General features: G+C 37.2%; 2 protein-coding genes across 4 annotated transcripts; both read right to left on the bottom strand.

Annotated features, from left to right (window-relative positions):
• Positions 1 to 740: 740 nt before the first annotated feature.
• Positions 741 to 9,266, bottom strand: LOC103719459 (HIT-type Zinc finger family protein). 3 transcript variants are annotated; one of them, XR_605971.5, is made up of 7 exons: positions 9,008 to 9,181; positions 8,329 to 8,510; positions 7,884 to 7,956; positions 7,174 to 7,327; positions 3,465 to 3,506; positions 1,349 to 2,405; positions 741 to 1,222 (listed from the first exon to the last, which is right to left on the bottom strand). XR_605971.5 is itself a non-coding variant. In XM_008808710.5 (6 exons), exons 2-6 carry the CDS (start codon positions 8,403 to 8,405, stop codon positions 1,540 to 1,542), a joined length of 1,212 nt encoding a protein of 403 aa, XP_008806932.3. In that variant the 5' UTR covers positions 8,406 to 8,510; positions 9,008 to 9,266; the 3' UTR covers positions 1,262 to 1,539. The 3 variants fall into 3 exon arrangements, 2 of the variants coding, with proteins under 2 accessions (XP_008806932.3, XP_026665180.3); XM_008808710.5 differs by lacking the exon at positions 741 to 1,222 and having other exon boundaries at positions 1,262 to 2,405; positions 9,008 to 9,266; XM_026809379.3 differs by lacking the exon at positions 741 to 1,222 and having other exon boundaries at positions 1,262 to 2,405; positions 8,329 to 8,552.
• A 4,298-nt stretch (positions 9,267 to 13,564) lies between these two features.
• On the bottom strand, positions 13,565 to 16,083 carry LOC103719482 (aluminum-activated malate transporter 10-like). The gene is made up of 5 exons (XM_008808747.5): positions 15,533 to 16,083; positions 15,215 to 15,355; positions 14,798 to 15,070; positions 14,437 to 14,696; positions 13,565 to 14,359 (listed from the first exon to the last, which is right to left on the bottom strand). The coding sequence occupies exons 1-5, from the start codon at positions 15,870 to 15,872 to the stop codon at positions 13,898 to 13,900; spliced, it is 1,476 nt and encodes a 491-aa protein (XP_008806969.4). The 5' UTR covers positions 15,873 to 16,083; the 3' UTR covers positions 13,565 to 13,897.
• Positions 16,084 to 25,453: the final 9,370 nt, after the last annotated feature.

Raw genomic sequence — 25,453 nt, 5'->3', positions numbered from 1 at the left:
CGATTCCGTTGGAAAGGCCATAGACAACTCATTCTCCAGACTAAGCGAAAAATAGTTACAATAAGAGTAGTGTGATCATGCACCAATTTTTTACCTGCTTAGTTACCTGTCCAGCATGGCAAGAGGGGATTGGTGCCATCCGCTAGAGGGTTGGTGTGATTAACAAGAACTTCCAAAGACCTCCATGTTAACACCAATCTAGCACCACACCACAAGCAGATGATACTATAGCATGACAAATTCATCAAGTAGTTGGAGACTGAATGCAGTAAGATCCTATCTGAAGTTTTCTTTTTTTTTAAAGAAAAAGGAAAGGAAAAATCAGCCACTGTCATATTCTCTGGAAATCCTATTAAGTTGCCTTGCAAGACATCTAGTGCTGTTTAGTTTGTCAGATAACATGGATGACAAGAAACCTGAGCTGCTTTTGCAGGTAGGAGAATTACTCTCCCATCTAGTTATTCAATGGAGACCCTTCAATATCTTAACCATATCAGAGAGAAAATAAAGGTGGAGCAGTGAAGTTTTCCAGAAGTGACACCATTCTTTCCCTTTTCTTGCCAGATCAAGAAAAAATGGCACCATTTGTCAGCAGTCTTATGGCTTTCTTTTGTAGGAATAGACCTTTTTTGCAATTACATTGACCTTAGGCAAGACAATTATTTTTCAAACTTCTTCTCTATTTCCAAAATAAAAGGACAGAGAAACTCAAGACGGCCGCATAATAATTGCTTCAGATATGCAACTAAAGAGCACTTCTCTTTAAAAACAATATCTAATATACAAGCTGGACGCTGGCCCTCAAGTTCCAAATTGAAACCCAACAATCACTGGTTCAATGGGAATCTCCGTCTCCCCTTAGGGACAACAATTGCTTGAACTACCATTGGATCTTGTTCCACAGAAATTTCTCCATCCAACTCTGCCATCAAGGCTTCACTAAGGGAAAGATCAGAACTCATATCTACAACCTTACAGCAAATAAATTGAACAAATCTCAAACATCTACAACCTACTTATGCAGAAATTTAAGCTAATAGGGCACATGGACTCCAGCTGTGGCACCAAATTGCCGTCGACTCTGCATGCACTGCTCACTGCAACAGCCGAGCTGCTCCCAACCCTCAGTACCAAAAGCACCCATTGATAATTTTGCATGCTACTCATAAGAACTGACATAATTTGTTGCGAATTATAGAGCAATTCCTGTGTCCTATTTATGCTGTAAAAGTAAGCAGAATTTTTGTAAGTAGTTTACCCATATTGAAAAACCATCTATCATCTATCATAGTTAATCAAGTGCATCAGTGATAAATACATTCATCATCTTTGAACAGAACCGCCATACCCAACAGAAAGACTAGGTGGAAGTATGCAACTTTTCTTGACCTTGGATCCACCTGTTACCGTCGTATGACTTAATATTTAAAGTTACGGTAATATATCATTCTGTTGCTGAGGTTAGCATCCAGACAGAACAAAAGTGGGTCCACTAATGGAACATCAATCTCTTGAGAACTACAACACTTCAAGGGCACGCTAAACCTCCTCGATATGAGGCATTGCCTTCCTTTCACCTTTGACAGGTTTACCTCTGTAACCTGACTCTGAGAGAGAAGCTTTCTCCACTTCCACAATTCCTACCAATGATGACCAGGCCTCTCCTGGCTGATCATGAACCCAACACATCAAAAAATACACCTTCCTCTCAGCAGAGTGGAGCTTCCGGCTGCTCTTGCTTCTCTCTGCCTTCCGCATTTTCTCAGATTTAAGCATTCTTTCACCTGCTTGAATAAGCCTCTGGAGATCACAGAGAGAACAGATGAGCGCACTGCATCCTAGATGCAGCAGGCTGATGATATCATCAAGAAGTCCAATGCGAAACCTAAAGCCTCCAGTATGCCTGTAAACCGCCGAGCATGTCTGCTCCAAACAAGCCCCGAGTGCCTCCGCCACAGTCTCGGGCCGCGCATCATCACCCAGGACCTTTGACACGCTCAAGATTGTAGTGGCAGCACCAAATGGGTCGGAGTGCCAATCCCCATTGTAAAGGCGGAGGGTAAAGCAATAGCTATATAGAACATCAACCAAGTGAACAGCTAGAAGAGGAGATGGGTCCGTGTGCGTCAGCTGCCTGAGCGGTGGCAAAGGATTTTCTGGCCCAGCTGGAACCTCTCTAAGATTAGGCTCTGGAGTAGTAGAGAGTTGTGCAATAGTTCCTTCATGCTCATGAAGTGGCTTGACAAGCTGGCTTCCCTCTGGGCTAAGAGAAATGGATCTTGCAGAAGGCTTTGTCCACCATGGGGTCCATGGCTCAATCAGTCTGCTGAGCTCCCCAGATGCTAGGGCTTTTCGAAAGTGCTTGATTTCATCAGCAGAAAGATCTTCTAGTCTGATTTCATTGCCTGAAAAATTAAAATAAGAAAATGAGTTAAATTTGGTTTTCCTTTTGAAATATGTTGATAGAAAATAGTCACCACTCAGCAGACTTATAGTTAATTAATCCCATGTTAATGGTGTCATTCTTCCATCATTTGAAGAATTAGCAATGAAATATACTGTCCATATTGAAGGATCAAAAAATGAAATTAAACAAGAGGATTTCTTGAAAGCTTCTCAGCAACCAATGCAGTAAACATGTGGACATGAATCAAGATAGCCAACACCTGGCATAGGACACAGAGACTAAGCCCCAGATCTTGTATTGTGGAGAAACTTTTTAGCTATACATTACATTCTCTAGTTAATGATAGGCATCTTGTAATTTCATATAAAAGTATAAATTTCTTTTCGCTTGAGTTCTGAGATTAACAGAAAAAGATGGTGATTCATATATATTGTATCTCTTTAAGGAGTACCAGTGCTTGAGATTTGAGCCAGTTGTTCATATTTTCTGTTAAATTTTTTTATTGATTTTGGAATGCCATGTCTTTTCTTTTCTTCCTTTCTTCTTTGTTCCATCTCCAGCTTAACCTCTATTTGTTCCTTCATTGAATTTATGAGTTCATCACTTTCTACAAATTATGAATTACGTGTAAAGTTTTAGACCCCATAGGTTTGTAAGCATAGTGAAATAAAGGATGAACTAGATTTTTGGTTTACACTAGGAATTCTGTATTTCAGAAACCAACCCAAGGGAAAAGGTGCAGATCCACAGTAGAGCTCCAGAAAGATTGAGATAAGAACTGACACAAACTAACAAATATGGTGCTCCCTTCAAATTACAGTAACTCATCTGCCCAATCTAGTCAAAAAATCTGACTATGAATTGCTCTAGCATATCCCAGCTGTTATATCTTGTTATAAGCAAACTGTTATTGGTCACCAATCATATCAGTGGCATACCTTTTGCTTCTGACATACACAACTTTTCATTTTGAAGAATAGGCAGTCACAAGAAAAATGATGGAAACTTTGCAATTATGAACTACAAATTAATCATGAGAAAGGAAATTGCAACATACCAGACACAACTTTCTGAATAGTCTCCTCAGATAGCATGGATTCTGAAAACAGACCAAACATGGTCAGAACTCAATCCTAAAGTTTCTAGAATTTCAAGAGTACTGTCATTCTAACCAACTCTATTTCTTGCATTTGTAACAATTCCATATGCAAGGAAATAGTCACACAAAAAAATAAGATAATACTTATAGTGCAGTGTGCCCATATTGTTCAATGTAATGTGCTGATGGTGTGTTAAACAATGAAAAGTGAGGAGCAAATAATTTCATTCGCAACGTATGTACAAGAGACCACATTGGACCACATTGCAAGGTACATCATAAACCCTAGCATATAACTCCATTATACACAATAAATGTAAAAAAAAGAGTGAAATTGAAGAATGAAAATCTTAATAAACTCCACTAAGTGAGTGAACTGCTATGTAGAAGCATACACATCTATGAACACCGCAAAGTGAATTGCTCATACAAAACTCCAGACCTAGTTATAGGGTTCCTTCCTGGCCAGCCAAGGATAGAATCAGTTGCTAAATAAAAAAAAAATGATATCTAATATATGGCCAAGGCACAAAAGCAATGATCAATCTTCTTATGCCATTGATATAATTAATCCCTTAATTACCACCACGAGTGCCCACAAAAACACAGCTAGACAGAAGGAAGCATCAAGCTCTTAAACTCTCATATTTAGATAATAGTAGTCAAGATGCTATTCTGAAACTAATGACATAGAATAGTCATAAGAACAGGCCAAGTTCATTGTAGTGACCACATGGTGTTCTGGCCTATGACAAACTAGTACAATCACTGGGTTAATACCAGGTTACGAGCATGCCATCCCTTAGCAACCTTTCGTTTGGCACAAGTAGATGTGGGCTCAGCACCAAGCCAAAAGTCATTTATTTTATTTTTTATTATTTTTCAACTCAAAGCGACACAAACCATGGGCAGCACATCCCATGCCAGCGACATGTAATCTGTGAACCCTTGGTAGGAAGTAGTAACATACATATTTTACCGAGCATGGCAATCTTCCAATAGTTCTAGGTTTCTAGCATTACCCATGCATAAATAAACTGACAACTGTTCCTAACAATCACATGTAGCCCTTGTTCATGCTTTGAATGCAAGAATATAGTAGAATTTGTCTTATTTTAAATACGCATTTTTGCATATTTGAGCATTTACTCAAGCTTTTAGTATAGCAAAAAGAAAAAATCAAACTTCACCGGTTCATGCAGACATTCCCCTAATGGAACATCTGTAAAGGATTTTATTATTATTAACTTTCAAATTATATTCATATATTGCACTCAGAAATTTGCCTAGTATAGTTTTTTGCTACTTTCTAAAACAAACATATATAGTCTTTCAAATTCATTAAATACGAAACAATAGAATTTTCATATTGAAATTCAATGACCTTTTTCTTCAATCCCTTAATCTTGCAAAAAGTATGTCACAGAATTACAAAAACAAGTCAGATTTCAAGAATTTTAGTGGGCAACACTTCCATAAACTTGGCACCGCAGAAACAGAGGACTTCCTTTGGCTGGAACCATCAGCACTTGGCACAACTTCATGGAGTATCTTATATAAGGACACTGGAGTGTAAGTCACGACACATTAGATCTTGTCACTTTCAAATAGTAAATAGCATTAGTTTTAAGTATCAAGACAACTGCAATGTCCTTATACTTGAACCGGTTCGGCCGATTCAGCTCGTACCGAACCGGTACCGGCACCGACCGATCCTGTTCGGCCACAGAAAATAGTTCCGGCCCCTATGGAGCCGCAACCGACCAGTACAAGGCGGAACCGGTCCGGGACCGATTCCGTCCAGTTCGGCCAAAACTCCGTGCAAATCTGCACCAAGTCCAGTTTTCACAGTGCGCGGCGCGCTGTGACTTTTAATGCCATTGTAGCTATAGTGGCATTATTAAATGCCACTCCACTGTGGCATTAAATGCCAATGTCACAGTGTGCTGCGGCATTAAATGCCATAGTGGAGCATGCCGCGCGTGCACTGTGGCTGGTTCGGTACCAGTTCAAACAGGTCTGAACCGGTACCGGCGCAGACCCGTACCAGTTGGCAATCCTTGGTCACAGCATTACGAAAACAACTCAGATTTCAAGAATTTTAGTGGGCAACACTTCCATAAACTTGGCATTGCAGAAACAGAGTACTTCCTTAGATGGCTGGAACCGTCAGCACTTGGCACAACTTCATGGAGAATCTTATAAAAAGACAATGGAGTGTAAGTCATGGCACATTAGATCTTATCAGTTTCAAATAGTAAATAGCATTAGTTTCAAGTATCAAGACAATTGCCGCAAAGTCTTACACATTTTTCCTTCTTCCCTTTAAATATAATATAAGCATTAAACTTAATTTGTCATAAATAGTACCACTGACTAGTCAACTTGGTCTACTATTCAACTTTTCTTTAAATTTAAATATTGAATTGGTTTTAAAAGTTATATTGTACAATGTCGGCTTTCCTTTGAAGCTTGAAGTATCATAAATGTGGAATACCCCAAGAGTTAGATTTTTGGAGCTTGATGTGTTGGAAAATTTGGGAAACCTGCACATTTGGTACAATGCCATGTGTCTAGGTAACACAGGCTTGTCATTCTAACATATTGCTTCCCTGGACTCTCTGGTTGCCAAAAGACCATAAAAGACCAAAACCAATATTCAGAGCATGCCTTTAGTAGCACAAAAAAGTATGACACCATTCTCTGGTATGGTCATGATAAAAGCACATGATTATACCTCTTATCTAACATAAGGAAATAACTCAGAACCATAACCTGCATTGAAACTTATGATGAAGGGAGATTAGTCACAGGAACAGAATAACGTAGTGATATTAAAAGACCAAACTATTCAGAGACTTGTGATTATTTGAGCACATTCAAATTACCAGTAAGCAGACTCATAGAACCTCGACATGTCATTAATTCTAAGTCTGTGCTCCAAAGACCATCTTCATTTCCTCCAGAAATTTATGCTGTCATTTTATAGTGAAGAGCATTTTCCCATATACTTCTTTAGACAACTATATCATCTATTTGTAGACTTAAGAAGCATTTTCCATGTTCTCCATAGAAGTGTCACAAGAAGACCAATATAGCATTATGGAGAACTAGAATGTGGCACATGCTTGCATGTGTCATTTTTAAATTTAACTAAAATACAAAATTAATATAAAGAAAGTAATAAATGCTAGCAGAGGGACTCCACCGCCACATGCTCCTCCCTCCGCTACCTCTCCCTTGTTGAGAACCGCCTCCAAGGCCCCATACCCTCCATGCTCTCCCACTGCTCCTTCCTTCGTATGCTATTTCTTTTTTATGTTGTTAAAAAAATAGTGGCAACTAAACATATTTTTGTTATCAGAAATCTGAAAAAAATGAAAACATAACTCTTATTTTTAATTTCTTTTTAAAACAAAGTGAAAGCAATGCCAAACGCAACCTAATCTTTTAGCTCAATCCAAAAGAATTAGATGGTAGAAGACACAGTAATAAATTAAATATTTGGAAGATCTAGATCGTGTTAGTGGGCATAAAAATAGGAATATGCTTAGAATGACAAGACCACATTAATAAAAGTAGGATAATGGGACCAAAACATACTTCATGCTCTAGAAACAATAACTAGAAACCTACAAGAGGGGAAATTACATTCGAATGAATATACCATCTTCATCATCAGAATTCATCTCTTCTTCTGAGTGGAACCGTTTAAGAATATCTAGCATTTTCGTCTTAGTCTCATCTTCTGGCTGTATTTGCTGCAGCTCCTCCATGACATTTTCACGCATGAAAGATTCTGTGCACTGAAGGCTATGCCTCTGCCGTACAGAAACAGAAGAAGTCACACAAATATATAGTCTAGAATTATGTCATATAGTTAACACAAAATATGCCTAGAGTTGAATGCCTTTATGAATGTCAAACATTGTATTTTACCCTCTTCAAAAATCTTCCCCAACTCTAGGGAAATCTAAGAGCATTATTCCTTAGTTGCATACACTTAGAAAGTCAAGTACATGAATTCTAGGTTTCCTAAAGGCTTGAGGTCACTCAAACACTGCTACCTTGCACAACAATCCGCAAGATCTATACATACACAGATATGTAAGTATTATTTATGTACGTACACACATACATATGCATGTACGTATGTACGTATGCATGTGTGTGTCAATAAGAACTTTGCATGTGAAATTTATATGAAACATGCATTACAAATAAGTATTACATACTCGAGATGCTTAATGTGTACAAAAATTTGCAATGCCTCTATAACATCAAAGTGGGAAAACACAAACTTAGCGCCCTAGAAAACAAACAATGCAGCAAACATAAACAAAATCACGATATGATCAACAATCCGCATCATCTCACCTTGTAGCACGGAAGAGAGCAATAACGTGAGTTGCATCGAGGGCAAGTATACTGTGCAAACTGCTTCTGGCATCTGTATGAACAACACAAGAGATACAACCTCAAAGTCAACTTGCATGTCCAAGCATCCAAAATCAGTCAATTTCTTCATAAATGTCCATCTTGGCTATGCCAAGAAAACCATTTAGACTTTAAATAACTCAGGTAATTCATGATAGCTCATAAACTACAAATATTCAAGAATGCCAAAAAAAAAGTCTCTAGACGTCTCTTTATTTTCTTGCTATGATGTTGGGAGGAAAAGGAACCTATTTGGAGAAAGAAACATCAAAAAAACTGTCGAAATTGGGAGAAATTCCAGAACATGTATCCAATTAATGATCTCAAGAGCCCTTATTGATGAGAGTGAAAATGTGATTGGAATCAAGCGAAAAGGAGAGCTTACACTCGGCAAACTATCCTGGCATCGGAGAAGGATGATGATGTAGATGGAGTAGCTTCGGATATCACCACGTCCTCCATCTTTTGACTTCCACCGCTACAACGACTTCGCTTCCTGAGGCTGCCACTCGATAAGGTTAGGGTTGTCTCCAGGGCTTCGGTGCTCCTGGAACTCTGGTCGGGCTTCTGGAAGTGACGGAGTTTATTCGATTCATTATTTCTTGAGACCTAAATATATGCAGCCAGTACGAAATAATAAAAATATATGTTTTTAGCTATCCAAATTAAAATAGCGTTGATCCTTGGTTTCCTGTTTACCAGGTGAATGGGTCATCTTTAATGACATTCTTGCAATATTTTTAACTATAAAGCTTAATTTAGAGAAGAATTTAGAAAACAACTTAAGGCTATACCAAATTTATAACTCAACATTACCTAATCTTTCAAATTCTTTCTATAAGCAAAGAATCAAACAAAGAAGTCTCAAGAATTCGGTTTACCATAGAACAGAAACAGAAACCAAAACCAAACCAAATCCAAAAAGCTAAGAAACCAAAAGGTCCGAAATTATCAAAAAAAAAAAAAAACTATCCCAGCTGCGAAATTTCATCATTTATGGAAATAATAGTGCGGAAAAAAGCAGCGAAAACCCTAGAAGAGGAGAAGCGGGCGGAATCGCGCACCTTTGAACTGAAGCTAGGGCAATAAGCCGAGCCCTAGAATGGAGGAGGAAAGAGAGAGAAGACGAAGGACGGCGAGGCGGAGAAGGTCGCTTCTCGCTCCTTCTCCATGATAGTTTCCGGTGAGAGGATATAGGAGCTTCGCGGAGGACGATGATAAGATTTCACATTCGAATCAGTTCGAGAAGGTGCACATGGGCCAAGTAAGAGCAGCATCCAACCCAAACCTGACCTGCCTTAGACTTGGCCCATATCCAACATCAAATCCCATGGGCTGGACATGGGTCTGATATTAGATCTCAGGAAATTGGACCCAGAAACTTCATCAAATTCGATAGACCCAGTTTTAAAGACCCGGTTTGGAACAGATTTCACATGGATAAAATTATGCAAGAAGGGGTTCTGAAACATTAACGGAAAGGATACTTCTTTTCACCTAGCTTTAAGAAATATTCATAGAATGAATTATTCACTTCGGTCTTAGAAAATTATTTTACTTAAAAATTATTTTATCTTTATTTTATAAAAGTATCATAAAAAAATAATCTACTAGAAAAAATTAGAAAATTAAAAAGAGCTTGTCTGAATTAAGGAGTATGATCTATAATGTGATTTGCCCCATACGTATATGTTTGCGGCGATCTCGTCCCTAAGATACGACAACCCAGCTCAGCTGGATCCTCCTCTAACGAGCACGATCGCTGTGGAGGCTTGGCCCAATCGACTTCTTCATATGCTCAGAAAATAAAAAAAATAAAAAGTAAATAGTTAAAGGGTGGAAGAACTCTATATCTGTAGAAAAAACTCTTGAGAGACAAAATATTAGTGAGAAAGAGAGAATTTGAATTATTTTTGAATTAATCTCAAAAAAGTTCATTTATAGACTTTATCCAGAAGACGGAAAAGACGTGATGGTTCCGAAGGTTCCAAAGATACGTCTGTTTCGAAAATACCGTATCTTTTACATTCTCTTTCGAAGAGTCACCGCTCCTCTAAATAAAATATCTCACAAAAAAAAATTTAAAGCATTTAAAAACAACTTAATTTTTAAAAATAAAATAATTATTATTATTTTAATTAAAACTCCAAGACACAATTCTCTTGTATCTATATCCTAGTGGGGGCAAATCAGGTTGCCGATCATATGGCAAATATGGCTAAGTACCAGCCGAGTCGATGCATGTTGGACTGAAGACGATCTGCTATCTCTAGCTCACCTAATAAAAGCTACGGCATTTCTTTCATTCATGGTAGTGCTTAGTCGCTCTCTATTTTTTGAAAAAAAAAAGGTATATTTTGGATTTTAAAATAAATAGGCTACCAGCAAGATTACTATATATATTTATAGAATTCATCAAAAAAACAAATGCAAACTAGCGTATTTTCTCTATTTCACTCCTGATTCAAAAAAAAACGAAGCGGGCGGAATCGCGTACCTTGGAGCTGAAGCTAGGGCAATAAGCCGAGCCCTAGAATTGAGGAGGAAAGAGAGAGAAGACGAAGGAGGGCAAAGCGGAGAAGGTCGCTTCCCGCTCCTTCTCCATGATAGTTTCCGGTGATCAGATTTCGCATTCGAATCAGTTCGAGAAGGTGCACATAGGCCAAGTAAGAGCAGCATCCAACCCAAACCTGACCTGCCTTAGACTTGGCCCATATCCAACATCAAATCCCATGGGCTGGACATGGGTCTGATATCAGATCTCAGGAAATTTGGACCCAGAAACTTCATCAAATTCGATAGACCCAGTTTTAAAGACCCGGTTTGGACAGATTTCACATAGATAAAATTTTGCAAGAAGGTGATTCTGAAACATAGATGGAAAGGATACTTCTCTTCACCTAGCTTTGAGAAATACCCAAAGAAAGAATTCTTCACTTCCACAGTCTTAGAAAAATATTTTAGCTAAAAACTACTTTATCTTTATTATATAAAAGTATCATAAAGAAATAATCTACTAAAAAAATAAAAGATTGAAAAGAGCTTGTCTGGATCGAGAAGTGTGATATATAATGTGATTCGCCTCATACGTGTAGGTTTGCGGCAATCTTGTCCCTAAGATACAACAATCTGGCTCATCCTCTGACAAGCACGATCGTTGTGGAGGTTTGATCCGACCGACTTCTTTAGATGTTCAAAAAATTAAAAAAATAGGAAGTAGATAATTGAAGGGTGGAAAAATTCTCTGTCTATAGAAGAAACTCTTAGAAGACAGAATACTAGTAAAAAAGAGATAATTCGAATTATTTTTGAATTAATCTTATAAGAGTCCATTTATAGACTCTATCCAGAAGACATAAAAGACGCGATGGTTCTAAAGGTTCCAAAGATACATCACGAAAATACCGTATCTTTTTTCGAAGGGTCACCACTCTTCTAAAAAAGATATCTCACAAAAAAATAATTTAAAGCATTTAAAACAATTATAATTTAAAAATTAAAAAAATTAATTATTTTTTAATTAAAACTCCAAGACACAGTTCTCATGTGTCTATATTCTAGCGGAGGCAAATCAGGTTGCCAATCATTTGGCAAATATGACTGAGTACTAGCCGAGTCGATGCATGTTGGACTGAAGACTATCTGCTATCAGGCTCACCTAATAAGAGCTGCGGCATTTCTTTCACTCATGGTAGTGCTTACTCGCTCTCTATACTTTAAAAAAAAAAGAAAAAAATTAGTATATTTTGGGCTTGCACTTCTTCTATATCCTAGAATTTTAAAATAAATAGGCTACCAGATGGCCGGATATGAGTTTTTTAGATTGTAGCTATTCCATCCTTTTTCTTGGTTTTTAAGAGTCTTCTCCCCTATCTAACACACACACACACACACACACACACACACACACACACACACACACACACACACACACACACAGGTAAGGCATGGAATAAACCTTTTCATGCCAACAAGTTTTTAAAAAAATATAAACAAGAAGTAAGGCATGGAATAAACATTTTCATGCCAACAAGTTTAAAAAAAATATAAACAAGAAATACGGCATGGAATAAACCTTTTCATGCCAACAAGTTTAAACAAAATATAAACAAGGAATAATTTAGAGTACTTTGATGTATACTAAAATTTAGAGCAATAGGGATCCATCTCTACAAATTTCTAGCATTCCCTGTGGCATGAACAGATTGGTAGGACTGGCACAATTCACGTAGAATTGGTGGTATAAACCACCAACCCTTACAAATATACTCGAAAGGAGAATAATAAAAAGAAAAAACCACCAACCCGCTGAGCCATGCAACATGCCGGCCTCGAAGCATTTTTTTTTGATTCGAATTCTTCTTCATGCCTCTGCACATAATTTTTGACCGTGCTCTTTTTTAGAGCAATGCTGGTGGCTTTATCAAGTGGCTATTTTGGTGCGTCTCACAAGAAAGGTGAGGATGGACTTAAGTGGCGATTAGTCTCGCAATTAAGTTGACCACCACCAACAGATTCAGGAAAAAGTATACTTACCCTTGCTCCTTGAGGAATGTCTCGTGTCCATCACCAATCACGATTATATTATACTTGTTTCTTCTACGTACCTTTTCTTGTATTTCTTTCTCGTGTTTAAAACCTAGTGCCATCTCTGCCGTAAAGGAAACCTGCAGTAGTTTCTCCTGCCCACAGTAGTACAATCACCAACCACTGGGAAAAATGTCACTCCTTAAATCATTAAAAAATTTAATAGTTTATAAGTCGTACACATGCAGCCAAGCAAGTGATGTCAGCATCGTAAGTTCGTTCAAACTTCTAGAGGTTTCATTTATACCTCTTGCATCATAATATTTCAGCATGTCATAGTACATATAAACTTGCGTCCGAACAAATCTAGTGATACGGCCATCATGCATCACCATTAAAAGGCCCTTTTACTTTGGGTATTATATTAAAGTACGAACACCGAAAACCATCACCATCTATGGTTTTTCTCCGGGCGTGCAGAGGTTGTCGGACTGGCGTACTCTGAGTTGAAGACGTCTTGTTTTGTTTTTATGTTCTTGGTTGTACAGAGTGCTCTGTTTGTGCGTGAAGGTTGCAGAGACTCCTCAGCCTTGAGTGCTCTGTTTGAGCGTTTTATCACTTTTCATACTCTAACGGATACTTGTAATTGGATGCTAGTGAATCTAATTGTATAAGATGGCCTTTTTTTAGTGTTTGGGTTCTGAAATTTTGTATAACAATCATGTATTTGAAAACAAATTGCAACAAAGTCAGTTCTGCACATTATCTCGGCTGCAGCTGCAACTTCCAGCTCCAGGTAAACAAAACGATGGAAAGCCAGTTGCTATTAGTGCGATTCCCACAAAATAAATAGCAGTAGACTCCAAATCCAGTAGTCTCGTATTTTTGTGAACCTAATTACTGGAAAGTTCAGAGTTGCATGTATTCAAGCGGCACCTTAGAGGAATGAACATGATAGCGACTCTCATTACCGGTTCTTTATTAATAATAATAAAAGAAAAAACTCGGTATCCATGAGGGGGAGCCACCAACATTAGCTGTTCTTTCCGGAGTGCTTTGCTTGCTGTAATCCAATAAATTGTAACAAGTCGTACAAACTAAAAGGAAGCACTGATATTATTATATGAGGAGCTGGGACAAATGCATCCGGACCAACTTCTCTTTCTTTCGCCTAAACTCGTAGGCACTGTCTCTCCTGACATCCATTTCATAACACGTACAGGTTTTCATTTCATTAATAATAATGATAGCTTGGCCTCCTTTTACTTCACGAAAAAAGAAGAACGTGTAAAAGGACAGGGTGCCAGGATAAAACAGTTAGTTAACAGCTGAGAGGTTTTAAAGAAAAAGAGCACGTCATCTTTCTTCCTATATTCCCCTTAAGCCAACCAGAGACTCATCTGGTTCGCTTCTAGTTTAACGAGTCCTCAGACCTCTTGAATGGCTTTCATGTCTTGTTGTTCTTGATGTGTTGGAGACAGGGGCTTCTCTTTCTCGACAGAATCAAAGCCTGCAAGATCTGCCAAGGTGTGGACAGCATCGACAACCCCTTCAATCCTAGCTGATATCTCAATCAGCAGAGATGCTACCGTGATTAACGGCAACAGTTCCATCGCTGGCAAGGTAGTAGTCACCGAGATGGTGTGTTTTTTCTCTTCAGTTGCTTCTACGGCCGGTTCGTCTGCTTCTTGTGTAAATTGGTTAGGAAATGATCTTAAAGCATCGTGGAGCTCCTCCACTGCATTACTCATCTCTTCAACTGAAAAATCTATGCTTTGAGACCTTTTCATCGACTTTATGGAGCTCGACAACTCCTTCAAGACCTTTGAGGACGCTGAGCTCAGCTTCATGCAAACTTCTCTCAGATGCTTCTTTGTGGACTTAGGTGCCTGTTGTTGATCAGTTATTAATTTTAGACTAGTGTCGCAATCTTATTAAGCTCGGTGGCTTGGAATCCAAATATTACCTGAATCTCCGAATTGATGCAACCATTGAGGGCTTCCATACAGTAAGCGCAGTACCTCATCGCGGCTCCAACCTTGAGGTATTGGCTCCATGGATGGCGAAAGCCGAAACGGCCATGAGCAAGTTCCCATCTTGCTAGATTAGCCTGTGAATCTTCGGATGCCTTCGAATTTAGAACACATTTGTAACCCTGTGACTTTTGGGAGCATGAATTCGTTCCGTCGACGTCTCCATCCTCCATGAAATATTCTTTGATGCAGCCTGTAGGTGTCGAAGTATCGAGAGTCAAATGAAAATAGATATTTTGCTTATTTATGGTGGTTGATGTATATTTGTGCATTGAGCGTTAAGGAAGAACATACTCTCCAAGGATTCTGCAAGCTTTTCCATATTTCTGGTGATGAGGAGGTGAAGCTCTTCGCTGGCCCAAACGGGGCAGATCAGAATGCACACGAGTAGGCAAATGAAGATCCCGATGGCGATGGTGGACAAACGCTGCTGTGCCAAATCGAGCACTTCATCCACACGGTAGCCAGAGACAGCGACCAAGCTGAAGGTGAGGATGAATATCGTTATACCATAATCAAATCGGGCTTTTATGGTCGGTATGAACCGGGAAAAGGTTGCAGCTGCACCTGATGTCCGCAAAGTCATACGTCAGTATTCAACTAGTAGTGCTGGTGTGACATAAAAAGGTCATTTCTTACCGCTATGTTAAAGCTTATGCTTGATCATTTCAGTAATGGCATATATAGTATATAAAAATGCTTCTTACATACCTAATAGGAAGACTGAAGCACTAAGAATTACGGGCTCCACTCTCTCTCCTGTCTTACTCGCAATCCAGTGGATGCCCACCGCAAGGCCACCGGCACTTAGCGTTGCGACGGCTCTGTTGAATCCTTTGTACAAGCACCCACCTGCATCAGTGCATGGTAGTGGAAACTGTCACTTAAACCCATATAAGTGATGGTAGCGATTCTAACAAATGATGATAGATGCAAAAATGCCACATTTGTTAAAGAACAAGTAAAAAAAAAATGCAGGACTCATCCCTCTGATGATATGCTTAACGTATATTATGCTTATGAGCTTACCTACTGTGTATTCGAATACAACTACAACTGTCATGACGGCCCACATGGCATTTCCGCCAACTCCATCATACAAGGGCCTGGTGTAGTAGAAGATGGACACCAGAGAGAGCGCGATCCCCACCTTGAATCCATGGATGACCTTTCTCGGGTCATCCACTCCCATCTTCCAGACACTCTTCCCGAAGCCGAACACCGTTGACTTCGCCATCAAAACAGCACCAGCGAACCATGTCCATGCCCTGCTGATCACGCCAGACTCCGACTCCATTTTCACCGACGATCCACTGGGGACCGTCACCCGCCATTCCAAACCACCCGACGCTTCTTTGTCGTTTGCCATTGCCACCCTGTCCCAGGCACCCAAGGTAGTCAAACAGGTTCGGTTGCTGAGACGTCGGCCGTACACCAGGACTGTATATCCTTTGTCTTAGCGACCCTATTCGTACGTGTGTGGGGCTATTCCCTGAGAAAATGACAAGAGAAGTCGGAGATGCGGATTGGAGTGGCGTGGTGAGGGAGCTCAAGAGCTTGCAATTTGAAGGGACCTCCCTATCTTCTAATGGTGGGGGGGCTGCCTGGAGACTTATATAAGCGGGGAGGAGAACTTATAATATCTGGGTGTACTAGTAAGGGGGCCAAGGGAATGATGGAGAGGGTGCTAGATGGAATAACATATTCGGAAAGTGATATGTTACATAAATTGGTGGAGAATAGATGGGCAATGGGACATAGATTTTGCTGGGGCACGCTGAGGACAAAAAAACAAAAAAGGCATCTAAAATCGGGCATCATGACATGGTGATCTTCCACGTCTTCAGCATTTAGCCAAGATCATCTGTGCCCTATTGTACAGCAAGCAGCCATGCTGCTGATGTGTCGCATGAACATTTGCTAGGGCCCTTTGCTTGGTCGAATGGGACCAAATTTCTGGACCAGCAGGGATGTGACATGTCAGCTCATGAAGCTGCGTGCTGTGGTAGATGAGACAGCTGCTCTTTGGCGCGCTCGCCAAAGCGAGGAGCGCAAGCGCGCGGAAAGACGCACGCAGAATGGAGAGAGGCAAATGGGAGAATGGTCCCCTCGAACCGTTTGAAGGTCCAGTCTCCATGGTGGAATCAAGCTTAGGATCTTGAGTCACTTCGAGGTTTGTTCGAGATAGCCTGTTGTTTGATGGTGAAGCCCTCATTGAGTGCAGTATAAAAGGTGACTTCTGGAAGCCAATAAATCTTGTCGATGGTGCCTTCCAAGTACGTTCCCCTTGAGAGAAATGGAGGCATTATGGATGATTTCCTAATAACAGTGGATTTAGAAGTTACAAACGGTACTGAAATTTCAGTCCGCAAATCCAAATACTAAAATTGTCCATTAATATGAGAGAGGAGATAGATAGATAGAGAGAGAGAGAGAGAGCATTCAAGTGCGGTTCATCCATTAGAAGAAAATTGTTGCAGCGTCCCTTTGCCTTTTACTAGATGGCTGGCTGGGTGGCACAATTTCTACAAACAAAAATCATATGGAGCGGGATCGGAAAAAAAAATAATAGAGAGGACTTTTTATTTTGTCATATTTTTTTTAGTATCCACCTTAAAAAAGAAATCTAAAAATTAAAAGTTTCTTCTACTAACGGTTGTTAGTCTCATAATTTAAAAAAAAAATAAAAAAAAATCGCATGTGGCATCTTCTTTCTTATTTATTTTCGAAACTTATTTTATACTAATATATACTACAAGACCAGGTAATACACACTAAATAAATTAGTCATCTAAGAAGTCAATACACACATCTAAATAAATCGATACACAGTTTCTAAAATATAATGTTTACCAATATATAATATACGGTCAGGTGATACACACTTAGCAAATTAGTTATCTAGCAACCCAATGTATATCTGCAAGCAAATTAATACATAAATTTTAAAACATCATGTTCACCAATACACACTAAATAGCCAAATGAAATATACTTGTCGATTTCTTAATAAATGTTACAAGCTTCTTTAATACATATCCAACGGTGATCTAATATACATCTCTAAGTAAATTAATCCATAATTTCCAAAATATGCTTATTGCCACTACACACTATAAGGCCATATGATATACACCAAGCAAATTAGTCATCTAGCAAGCCAATATACACATCTAGATAAATTAATATATAGTTTTTAGAATATGGTATTCATTGGTACCAGTACACAGATTCCTAGTTTTGTCTGACATAAGAAATTATATACATATCATTCTTCAGATTCGATGAACTCTTAGGTGCAAAGATATTAGAAAAGAAAGAAATTTAGAGGAGAAGAAAGAGACTCTAGAGGAGAAGGAAGAGCACACGGATGGAAGAAATGGCTTGATGAGGAAGATGATAGATGGAGAGGCTTGATGAGGAAGAAATAAGATGTGGACGGTTTATCTTTATAGACGATCTCTTTTGGCATGTGCAATTTTTTTAAAAAAGTTACAGGATTGACAGATTCTGTTAATTAGTAGAAGAAATTTTATCTCTATTCGACTTTTGGATTTTCTCTTTAAGATGCATACTATAAGAAACATAACAAAATAGGAGCCAAGCCTTATATGATATTCTATGGTGCCAGCCCTATATTTTGTTCCGTTCCTACTACTCCACATGCCGCTTGATTTCAAGAATGGAATCAAGAATAATTTTTCATGCTTGGTTGTTTGGAACGAAGATCAAGAATAATTATTTTATAAGTAATGCTATGGTAGTATGAAAGCCTCACACAGATATTTACACTCGGATGCCGCGTCGAGGTGGAAATTTAGCTGGCAGTCCAAGTGGAAGATACTAACGCCTCCGAAATTCCGTTTTTCTGAATTTTAACATAAGAAAAGAAAAATATGCCTTTCCTTCTACCCTATGTGTCCCTCGTTTATTGCCATTTTCTTTTCTTCTTACAGGACCATCTTCTCTTTCCCTGGTCATTAATTCCATCATCACCCGATCTCATCTCTCACTCCTTCTCACCATCCTACCCAGCTAAACTATCTCCTCCTTCCTCTCCTTCCCACCATCCCAGTCACTCAATCCCATACAAACATCTTTTTCCCCTTCTCCTCTCTCTTCCACGGTCCAATCAAATTACGATCCCCCCTTCTAACCATTTTGGATTGTCCCAGCATAAATCTCGTGCTCCAAGCTCTTTGGTTCCTCACCAACCTCTTGACCAGGGCTCCAAATGGATCTGATCGAACTAAGGCATAGTTGATTATGATCTGACTTGATTTCATATTTGGGTTCATGATCTTCGACCTAGACTCGGCGCATTAGTTGATCGGATTAGGTTAGATCCGGTTAATAAAAAGAAATTTAGACCCATGGGATCATTTAGATTAGATTAGAGCTAAGTATGATCCTAATCCAACCCAAAATATTCGGATTTGAGTCTAAAATGGGCCTGATTGGATTTATAGTTTGAGTCAAGTATCTAGCTATTCTTTTATAGTTAAAATATAATATTTGATTGTTAAATATAAAATCACTAAAAATTTTATAAATCCCCAATTTCATCAGCTGACAGCCTTGCTTTCTAAGTACCGCGAGAAAGCCTTGGAGCGAAAGAGGCGCTTCTTGGACGGAGAGGATGGTGAAAGGGAAAGCTAAAGATGTTTTTGGAGAATCTAAGGGTTAAAATCACTCACATAAAGAAAGTTAAAAACTAAAACACTAATATAGATTATATTACTAATAATGCTGTTAATAATAAAATTAATAATATTATCAGTATTATTGAGATTATATTACATTAATATATATATTATTAATAATAACTATAAAAGAAAATAAAATAATGTAATGTAATGTAATATGCACTCTCTATAATGTCATATAATTAATTTGTAATTATATGAATTATATAATTTTAATGATATAACATAATACCTTGTTTAATAATTTTTATTTTATTTATATAGTAATAATGTTCTAATCTTATAAAAATAGTCTAATCTTCTATCATAATCATATAGTTAAGCTTAATATATTATTAAATAAAAATACTACTAGATGTTTATATTAACAATATCGTTATTCACAAAAATATAATTATAAATGATATAATATAACTGTAAATTTATTATTGTAATAATATAATTTACTTTACAATATTATTATAACTAATACTATATTATATATAACATATTATTATAAAGTAGATAATAATAATAATATAAAATATATTAGTTGTTATTATAATATTAATATTTTTATTTATACTTATATCATATTATTACTGTAATACTACTATTTATTCTGATTAGGAAAATAAGGAAAATAGGAGTAAAATGTTAAATCAATTCATGATATTAATATAAGCACAATAATATATTTCTATTAAATTATAAAATATAATAGAATATTAATATAAAAATAGTATAATTAATAATATGTCATAATATATTATATATCAAGAATACTATAATGTAATATCAATATAATATAATATATAATATTGATATAATGTAATAGTAGTATTATATTTTTAATATATAATAAACTATTGTATATATTTCAGGTAATAATTAATATATACATACATATATACTCAGACACATATTTAGGGCTACAAAGAAGCTTATATCCAATCATTTCTTGGGTATGGATTCAAATTTATTCTCTTTGGTCAGATCCTTAATAAAGAAGTTTTCTGCTATAGTGAAATTGTGTTGCAAGCAGCTGAAAAATCATTCGTTATCTCTTCTGTTTTTGGTCGCAATGACAGCAACAAGGGTTGAATTTTTTGGTAATTAATTAGTCGCTACAAGAAGCGATTTCGATGGCCTGTGGCTTTTTTTTTTTTTTGTGAACCAGCTTTTTACTATACTCGTCGGTAAGAGAACCCAGAGCAATCACAAGACAAAACACGATCTAATGCCTACGGCACACGATCGCAAGTACCCCAAAATACATATCCAGAATGATGGCTCCGCCATAGGAACAGACCCGTCAAAAGTGCGCCACCCTCCAGCCATGACCAATCTAGAATCATGGTCTCGGATCATAAAACCTACGCCACATTTGCTACCACTGACCGATACACTGCCGTCGAAATTCATCTTGAGGCCTGTGACTTATCAATGGAGACTTCAACAACACCAAAAGCATCTCAGATAGAAGGGGCAGCTTGCAATGTGTGCATGACTCCTTGGCATTTCACTGAAGTTATCACCCAGATAAACTAGTTGGCCATGCAGTCTTCTAGGAGGCCTGGAGGTTGAAAGGCACACTTTTGCGAGTACATCAAGTACTAATCTGGACTTCAAAAAAGTTTTGGCTTTGAACTGTTTGATCGATCAAACCTTATCTGATCAAGATATGGTATGATCTGTTCCAGGCCCATGTCTACGTGGCATCATGTCCAATCATCTCATGACAACACATCACACCACATTCGAAATTTTATACCAGAGCCATCTTGTCATGACCTAAAAACAAAATCCTCTTCCCACTGCGTCATCCCGACAGCCATAAATATATGCCATCCACACTCCCCTGCCATTTCTTATCTCCCGGGGATAAGCCCCGGATCGAGAAAGCCCTGAAAGGATCTAAAGAATTCCGTGGCATGCTATTGTGCCATCTAATCCTATCTTTTTTACTCGATTGATAAATCTAATCTAAAGAAACCACCACTGTTTCTAACCATTGCAATCTTATGCGACCGTCCTCCAAGTTATACGACGGATATATGTGTGGAGCATTTAAAATGCTCAAAAACAATGAACAAAGGTATGTGTGACGGAGAATAATGCTTTCTAGTGCCATATGTAGAAAGATTTATTTGCCATCATCAGACGTAGCTTTCTTAGAACTCATTCTGGTGACCTGCTTTGTTTGCCGATGTATCAGGTGTCCATTGGCACCAAAAGTAGGGACCTTTGGCCGCTTGGAATGCAAGGAAGGATTCTAAGTTACGTGGGCACTAAAAAAGATCTTGGAGCACTTAACCAGGCTCACAAACTCTTTGGAGATTGTAAGCTAGGGAAGGGCAATAGAAAATTAGAGAGATGCTTCTGGGTATCAAAAGAAAACTCCATTAATCGCCACGTCTCATCGGGGTTTTGGTGGCCACCTTCCATCTCATCCATCTCGTGAATTTCATTAAAAATCATGCATCTAATGAGCTGCAAGAGGTTACGGCATTGAAACGCAAATTTCTAAAATCAGATAATTTTTTTCTTTCTTCACAGATGACCGTTCTAACCGATCTGATCTAAGTTTTGCAAGGGGTGATGGTATATCCATGGCGGCACAATTTTATTGATGGAAGTAATGATACTTTCCAACCCATAACAAAAAGAAGATGCGGTTTAGGATTTGCCCGATAATAGATAATTTAGTATTGAAAAATAAACTCTATATCAGGTTAATATATTAAAATATTAATAATATTATTTATGAATAATAATATAATTAATATGTCTATTAATATATTAAAATTTCTTTACAACAAGATATTTATTTTTAATATATAATTAATTTTAAATATTTATTAGCTTATCTAAATATATTTCAATATTCAAAATTAGACATATTATTTTGCAATTCTCTTCTTTTGCTTTTCTATGCATTAGTTCATAACATCTAGTGGAAAAACAATAATTCAAGGTTATGAATTCTATGCAGATCGATAATCCAGTAAAAAATTTACTGCCCATTACAAAAGATGGCATTTTGATTTTTTATTTTGCAATTTCCTCCACATATGTACTGAGTTTTTTTGATGGTCCGGCAAAATGGAAACGTACCAGAGAAAAGGGCTGTGCCATACGTAAATAAATTTATAGGACTGATCACATGAGGATCGACCTAATTTGCTCACCAACTTTGAAAAAGATAATTCCAAACGTTCTACGCGAGTCGCAAATCGCTTCGTGTACGAATCATTGTTCGCATGCATCCCAGCCCCGAGACAATAAAAATCCAATCGCGCATGAATAGGCTAAACCTAATATTAGAGGTTTCTACTTTCTATAGTGGGCTCTCCCGAGTGGAAACCCATCACTATTTGGGCTCATGAAAATGACACCCATAGGAGGGAACACCAACCCACTAATTACGTACGTATCGTCCCTCTTCGCTCTCTCTCTCTCTCTCTCTCCTTTTATTCTCTTTTTAGGTTAGAATTAGGTCAGCACTAACAAGTCCAAAAAAAAAAAAAATAATAAAATAAAATAAAAAACTGAACACCTCTCGCTCTCTGTCACCTACTTTTTATTACCTTCAGTCATGAGGAGCACTTACCTTTGTGTTGATGACATCTAACTTTTTGTTTGTGTGAAAGCCAAACTGACGTATCAAAGCACTGCTAATTAGCATTTGCTCATCCAGATAAAAATATTGAAGGCAACGATCACACCAGCAACCAAATGCTGAGGTACGGATTTGAGCTTGCGCCGTCCGGCAACTCCGTCCTTCTCGAGCGTTGGAGCGATGGTTTGGGATGACCCACCTTATCGGCCATGGTGCTCCGTTCCGTCACCTCGAGCAGGAAGTTTTGGAAGACAGGAAAAGCTGGATGAGGTGTCACGCACCAAATGCACAGGAATTCCGATTCATCCCAATATTCTTACCCGTTCTTAATTTGATGGGTAAATGTCTCAAAAAAGTTGGTCAACTTTTCTGTGACCAATTTATCCATATTTTAATCCTTTTTTCTCGTGATGGCATTTATCTATAAAATAAGAAAATCTTGTATACCCACCTCTGAGGTGGATAAATCATTTTCCCCATTAGCTGGTAAAATAATATTTTTATTTTATTTCTAAAATACCCCTAATGTTAATATTATATTATTAATATATTATATAATATATGTGTAGATAAAGGGTATTATATATAGAAATATGGATGGATAAATAGACCTTAACAACTTATTTGAGAAAGTAGTAATGCAAAAGAACAACAGTAACGAATTCTGGAATCACTTTTCAATGCATAAAATAATATGGATAAATTATTTTCTTGTCTAAATATTGTTTGAGAAACACTTATCCAGAAAAATACAAATTTCAGACAAGTTTTTTTACCCTCCAAAGAACATGCCCTGCTCCATTCTTTAGGTAAAATATTAAGGGAAAGTTTGTCAACTTTTCTGATGACCAACTTATCTATGTTCTCATGCTCTGCTTAGCAAAGTAATGCTGTTATGTTAATTTCTCATGAACAGTATTTACCCTAAAAATAGGTAGAAACACTTACCCACCTAGGAGATGGGTAAGTTAGTTTCCATCAAGCGATTAAAGTAGTCATATTTTTTGTTCCTAAAATGCTTATCCTTATATTGATACACTAATAAACCTTAACTTCTCACTTAGTTTTTTCAGCTCTAACAAACCTTAACCCAGCCAATTTTCAGCCAAAAGATCGTAGACTCCGATGAATCTTTTATATTTCTCACTTAAATTCTCCTTCTCTTCCTTTTAGTTGGTGAGTTTTACCTTTTTTTTCTCACCAACGTTTATGGATGTTCTCAGTATGTGTTTCTTAAGATACATTTCACATTGTTTTTGGGTATAGAATTTTTTTCTTGTTTATTTTCTTCAAATTTGACCATGTAAATCCTTTTTTTTTTCTTACCCGTGTTTAATAAAATATATTTTTTGACTGTTTATCATCTAGCCCTCTCTGTTTTTTATGGGCCAATAGCTTAGTTTGGTATGAGAAAATTAGACTTCAATCATAAAGGGGTAAATTGAGCCTTGAAGCATAAATTATGTTATGCAAAATATGGATAGACATTAGAAATTTACCGAGAAAGTCTTAATGCAAAAGAACATTTGGTATAGGTTCATAATCCAAAAATCAAAAGTGATGGGGGTGGAGGTGACGAGATCACTACTTTGCTTGCACCACGGTGATCCTATATGACAGTAATCTCAAATCATCCCCACTCTTCAATTCACTGCCTAATCTGGTGATGGAATACCTATACTTGAGCTCAAGTATCTAAGATCATCCTAGGGCGGTGATCTAAAATTTGGAGGCAAAAATATCCCTCAATCTATCAAAAAAATTGGTATATGAATATACAGTGAGTATATTATATTATATTATATTGATATTATATATTGAAGTTATAATATATTATTAATCATATTAATGTCATATTACTATTCAATGATAATTTAAAATTATAATAGAAATATATTATTGCACTTTATATTTATACAATAAAATTGTTTAATATATTATTTCTATTTGCCTTATTTTTTAATCAAAATAAATATTACGTAATATATTAAGGATAGTTTTGGTATTATATAGTCAATGATCTTAGATTCTTATAGAATATCAAATAGGTTACTTATGGATATCTAGAAACCTTTAATCATTGAAATGTAACATACCAAACACGGTGATATTAGATCATCAAGAATCAGATTACCTCAGTATAAAGATCATCATTAATATAAGATCATTTTGGTGATCCTATTTGGGTCACCAAATGCTACCTCAAAGAATGAGTCTTAAAAGAACTGATTTAGGGAATCGAGACCAAGCACTTCATGCTTGTGATTATGCCTGTCAGTGTTCCAACATAAATCCTCTTTGTAGGTTTTATTGAGGATGGGGTTAAATCCAAGTCTCATTTTCCTATAGAAGAGAAATGTCTTTCTCTTAATCTCAAAAAAGAAATGCCATTTTCTCTCCCACACAAACATACCAGGAAACTATAAATTGTAGCGAGTGCTGGATTAATAAATTCAGGTCTCTTATATAAAACACAAAATATTTTACCAACTCAACTAGTAACAGAAATGGAAAAGTATTCTATAATATGTATATTTACAAATTAGTGAGAATCTTGATTGTGAAAATATTTCTTTCTCACTATGTCTTTAGGTGACAGTTCATATTAACAGAGATGTCTGAGTCATTTCAATTTCTCATGGC

The sequence above is a fragment of the Phoenix dactylifera genome, chromosome 3, assembly GCF_051530095.1.
Source record: "Phoenix dactylifera cultivar Ajwa chromosome 3, Ajwa_hap1_PhDact_Kaust_v1.1, whole genome shotgun sequence".
In the NCBI taxonomy this organism is placed as follows: domain Eukaryota; kingdom Viridiplantae; phylum Streptophyta; class Magnoliopsida; order Arecales; family Arecaceae; genus Phoenix; species Phoenix dactylifera.
The sequence above is the reverse complement of the archived record's forward strand: the minus strand, read 5'-3'. Positions and strand labels throughout refer to the sequence as shown.